At 37.6% G+C, this 5,777-nt stretch overlaps 1 protein-coding gene across 1 annotated transcript in view; it reads left to right on the top strand.

Annotated features, from left to right (window-relative positions):
• The window catches only part of ST18 (ST18 C2H2C-type zinc finger transcription factor), a 132,858-nt gene extending 128,770 nt beyond the window's left edge, over positions 1–4,088 (top strand). Inside the window, exon 21 of the mRNA XM_045292036.1 lies at positions 1,657–4,088. Coding sequence (XP_045147971.1) covers positions 1,657–1,797 — 141 coding nt within the window. The 3' untranslated portion in view covers positions 1,798–4,088. The remainder of the gene's footprint in view (positions 1–1,656) is intronic.
• The last annotated feature ends 1,689 nt before the right edge of the window (positions 4,089–5,777 follow it).

Raw genomic sequence — 5,777 nt, 5'->3', positions numbered from 1 at the left:
CCAGGGACTGTTCTCTTCAGAAAACATGTCCAAAGTACGTGAGATGATGCCTTGGCATCCTTGCCTCTAAGGAGTCGTATCCTGGTTGTACTTCTTCCAAAACAAATCGGTTTGTTATTTTGCCTGTCATTGGTACTTTCGATATTCTTCACCAGCATTATAATTCAAATGGATTGATTCTTCTTCAGTCTCCTTTATCCATTGTCCAAGTTTCACATGCATGTGGGGTCATTGAAAAGGTCATGGTTTGAGTCAGGCACATCTCACTCCTCAAAGTAACCCTCCCTGCTTTTCAACATGCTAAAGAAATCTTCTGCAGAAGATTTACCCATCGCAAAACATTGCTTGATCTCTTGACTGCTGCTTCTGTAAGCATTGATTGTGGATCCAAGCAAGACAAAATCTGTGATAACTTCAAACTTTTCTCCATTTATCATGTTGTTGCCTGTTTGTGAGGATTTTGGTCTTCATTGCATTGAGTTATAAACCATATTGAAGGATGAAATCCTTGACCTTCATCAGAAAGTGCTTCAAATCATCCTCAGTTTCAGCAATGTTGTGTCATCTGCGTTTTGCAGGTTGTTAATTAGCCTTCTTCTGATCCTGATGTTGCATTCTTTTTCATCCAATCCAGCTGTTTCTGATTATTTGCCACAGAGGTCCACTGAGACCTCATGATGGTTCTCCACAAATAGCACAGCAAAGGTAGACATGGAACAGGAGAGCAGGAGACTTGTTATGAAAACACTATACTTTAGGGTGCTACTTGGCTGAGCACAGAAATATAATCCTCACATTTAGAATATTTACATCCTAAATAGTAAAAATAGCAAGAACAATTTAGACTTTTTCAAGTCCTTCTTGCAAACACTCCTTGAAGTAAGATACACAACCATGGTTTTTGCATGCCTTTGTTTACTTATCTATCAAAATGATGGGGAATAGAGGTACTAGAATTAGATGAGTCCCACTCAATGAGTACCATCCACGTTCTTTCATTCACACCTTCGAGTTGCACCACCTTAAGCAACAACAATGAATGAAAACCAATGCATACTCATAACTGAAAAAAGTATGGCTAGACCTTAAATTTGCAAATCTGATACTACACTGGAGAATAGACTATAGAGATCAAAATATATTTACAAGGAGCACCAAGAAAAAAAATGATCATAATGGTATCTGAGAATGGAGATGGGAGATTTTCCACCATATAGTTGGTTAGTGAGATACTTGGTCCAATATTAAGTCCCAATGTCCTGACCAGTGCTGTCAAAGTCACTGGCTTCCACAACTCATGTCACCCTCACAGGCTTGTCCACACTGGCCTTCCACCCATAGTTTGTTCACATGCAGGTCTGCTCCAAACTGTGCCCTGAGTACTGCAGGCCTGAGGGCCCCATGGTCTGTTCTACATGTCTTTGAATGGAACAACAAAACCTTTTGGCTTCATATCACATTAGTCCCATTATTTTAAAAATAAATGATATTCTTATAAATCCCAGTCCACACTCAATCTCGTTTTACCTGCTCAAATTCCTTCTGTTGTTTGAACCCTTGGCTGCCCTCCCAGACTACGGAGTCACAGGTAACTTTCCTGTCCCAGAACTTGCCTAAGTCACTGTGGTTGATACACTGTGTTTTGTCTTTATGCAGGGGCCTATCAGTGAGCAGAATTTTGAAGCATATGTAAATACACTCACAGACATGTACAGCAATCTGGAGCGGGACTATTCCCCAGAATGCAAAGCTCTTCTGGAAAGTATCAAACAGGCAGTGAAGGGCATCCATGTGTAGGATGGCAACACTACCAACAGCAGCAATCACCAACAGTAACCCCACATGGCACGGTGGAGGCTCCTGTACAACAGCGGCATGCAGGTTGCTGTACTGCATATACAATTGCAACATTGCACTAATTTTTTCCCCAGCTGACATAAACAGGAACGAAAAACTATGTTAGCCTATTTGGGTTAAAAGCAATGCAGTCAAATGTTAGATCTTATTTATTTTCATATATTTTATTTCTCCATTGCGCTTTTCTTTGTAAAGCATATGTAAAATAAATGTGACATTTTTATATTTTATTTATTTCTAATCAAAGAGTTATTTATCTTTTAACTGCATTGTGAATTCAGCCATATTTTTACAAGTGTGTTTTATTAACTTATTTTCCAATAGGATTTAATAGAAATGCTATTCTGAAACCACATATCTTGCTGGGTTTAAAGGAGAAGGCACAAAGTGTGGAGAAAACTTTTGTCTAAGGACTGCACTGTGGTCCCTATGATATGTGTATTCTTTTCTCCCCTGTCACTAGCTTTCCTATTTATAATTTATACTGTGAAGTGAGATGTGTGAAAGAGCAAACAAGGGACAGATGGCGCCCACTACTGGAAGTCACTCACTCACAAAGGCACAGTTCCCTGGAAAACAGCCTGAGAATTTGTTAGCAATAATTAAATACAGAGATCAGCAAAGTATTCAACTTGGCTGTAAGACTTTGTTAATATGAATTATTTATTTGAAACCTTTTTAAAAAACATAAGCTCTTTCAGTGATGCAGATAGGTCTGTTTGTTTTGAAGATATATCAGAGAGTTGGCAACTCTTATTCCAAGATGAGAAACAAAACTTGATCTGACCAGCCAAGCTTTCCTGCCATATGTTGGTACAATATACAAATGGCAATGTTGATGTAGATTTGTACTTAGCAAATAAAAATGCATCCAAATGGAAAATTCTGTAGATATCATATCCCCTGAAATAGCATTTATCTTACTGGCTTGAATGAAAAGAATGGAAAATACATTGACGCATAAACATGCTCCTGCAATCTAGGTAATTACTTTAATGCTGTCAACATTGGTTTATTCCCTCTTAAGCAACAAGACAACTTTCAATTTAATAATATATATATATTTCCATAGAACTCCAAGTGCTACAAAGTATGTGCAAATGCACACACACACACACACACACACACATCCATTCACATACACTCATACACATAAAATTGAGCCTGCGATCTTGAATTTCTGAATGGATCAGAGCTTAGTAGTTGCTATAGTAAAGGCAATGTCTATTTCAGGGATTGTAAGTAGGTAAGCATTATTTCAAAAGTTTTTTTATATTTATTTTTTTTAATAAAAAGGTATAGACAACCAGCTAAACTGCCTTTTTGGTATGCACACACACCTCATGTGCAGATGTGCCTCTGTGTAAACGTACACATGAACTTAGTATGGACTTAATTTACTGTGCTATGACAAAAGTGTTTATTTTTTATTAGCCTCATTGATATTTAGATTGAATGTGATGGCATTCAAAGGCTTGATATATTCCACTGTTATCACTTTTACCTGCACAAATGAAATGTATCACTCAGCTGTAATTCCACACTCATGAAATGATAGTCTTTATTATGCATTAAGTGGGGCTCTATCTTTGCTTTGGGGGTTCATTTGAACCCTTGACTCTTAGCTTAGTGAAAATGAGGTGTCTGTTTTAGATAGGAATGGTGTTTATTTAAAAATCTGTTTTTAAAAAAGATCTATCAGATGTGCTGTCTATTATAAATGGGACACCAAACAAATTTTCTATTAAAGTTATGTATTTGCAAACATTTTGCTATACAGTACTTGATAGATGCAGACAAATGAGTTCACTTATTATAAAGGCAAAAGTTTAATTTGCTAAATATTTAACAAGTTTGTTATATATTTAATTTAAATGAAATTGCTTACCAACCTATGTATTTATTGCTACCATTTTGTTTGACTTCAGGCTAATTTATTTGTGTTTGGATTGTTTGACAGGATGTTTTGTAAAGTATGTTCGCATTTATTTGCCTCCTTTGTAGTTGATGTGTTTTGTAATGTGTGCTGGACTTTTTTATTTTGCTGTAATTTTTTCAATACTGTAAATTGGGTCTTTTGTAAACAAAAAAATGATGTATGCATTTTTTATTTAAAGTAGTTTGTTTGTACACCGTTTCTCCAAACAATTAATATTTCTTACATCAAAGCAACAGAATTGTGTTCAGTGCTGTACATTTGGTGTATGGTAGGAAATAAAATTGATAATGAATCTGGTGTGTTCTTTCTCAGGCACTCCGTGGAGAAAGGGATCGGGACCCCTTCAGAGTCCTCGGAGGCCTTTCAGGCTCAGCCGCAGAGAGAGGGAGCTCCCAGAAGTAGAGGAAACTCACAACTGTGATGGTTCCAATGCGTGTTATTTGTGCAGGCCAGTCTGTTTGGCCCACTTTTGTTCCCTGAAAGGCAAAGCATCTGGCTTATTGGAGAATCCTCATAGTCTTTGCCTTAGTATATACGGGACCAGTGACACCTTTGAAAGAGGGCAAGTAATACCTAGTACTAGCAAGAAATAAATCTGGATCTAGAAAGGGGTGAAATATAGGCTTCACCTATATCTCACTTTCACCTATATCTCACTTTGAGTATAGAGAATATATGTATACAAGACTCTGGAACTTATTAAATTTTAAAAAATGATTAATTTTTTTACAGACACTTTTGTGCCTATGTATTTCCTTATCTAATATCAAGTAGTCCACATCATTTAAATTGTCCAGAATCTTCCCAGACTCACTATATCCAAAAATGGTTGCCACTTGGCCTTATTATGATAAAGCCCATGTAATGCACATAATGAAGCAAAATTGACTGAAGGGAAGTCTAACTTCTCAGAGAAACCAGGACAGGACTTGGATAGAGCTTACAGGGGCTTCCTTCAGTAGGTAATGAAAACAAGATATTTCTTTAACTACCAAAGCCATTTTTGACAAGTAAAAAAAATCCCCTGCCAACTGCGTGATTCAGACTCATAGCAATAAACCTATAAAATAGAGTAGAACTCCATAGAGTTCCTGAGACTGGAGATGGTTGCAGGGACAGGCAGTTTCGTCTTTTTCCCATGAAGCCACTGACCCCATAATTTATAAGCTAATGCTTAACCAATTGCACACCGGTATTCCTTCAATCTCTGTTGGTACATCACAAGTGTATGTGATATGTCCTGTGAGAGTGGCTCATCTAATATGAACCTGTTCAGTCAAGTTATTAGTCCATCTTTGGCAGAGTCTGTGCAGCTTTCCATGCCTGGGATTTTATACATATTTAGTCACATCACTGTCACAGCACACAGCATGTCATGGAGAAGTGGAAAACAGTACCCCCCCCACCCGAAAAAAAAGAAGACAGACAAGGAGTATCCAACCTTGCATTTAAAGGATGTTTAATTAGGGCACATCTATGCCATAATTTGTCATATAATATCAAATGGGAGTGGTAGAATTTTTACCTTCCATTCAAGAACTTGGGGGTCAATTCCCAACCAAAGCACCTCAAACACAAAAATCACCCATCTGCCACTGGAGGCTTTTGTGTTGCTGCTATATTGAACAAGAATCAATGGATCTTCAAGCCTAAGATATACTAGGAGAAAGGCCTGGTTATCTGATATCTGGAAATCAGTCAACTTTCCAATGTAACCAATTGTAATGGCACAGGTTGGCTAGCATTTAACTCCATTGTGCGTGGGATCACCATGAGTCAGCACCCATTCAACAGCATCTAACAACTACAACGTGTGATGCCCATGTGCTGAATTCAGTGTCCATTCAGCTTACTTAAAAAATGATGAAATAACAACATACATGCAGATCAAGGGGCACATGAGGTCCTAGGGAAGGTTTCTAATTTTTATTTCCCAGGGAAAATACTAGTATGGTTTAGCTGGACATTGCAAGCAGAGGGA

This window comes from Echinops telfairi, unplaced genomic scaffold, assembly GCF_000313985.2.
Source record: "Echinops telfairi isolate 266 unplaced genomic scaffold, ASM31398v2 ScPeMD7_1;HRSCAF=3_0, whole genome shotgun sequence".
In the NCBI taxonomy this organism is placed as follows: domain Eukaryota; kingdom Metazoa; phylum Chordata; class Mammalia; order Afrosoricida; family Tenrecidae; genus Echinops; species Echinops telfairi.
This window is presented reverse-complemented; position numbering and strand designations above follow the sequence as displayed.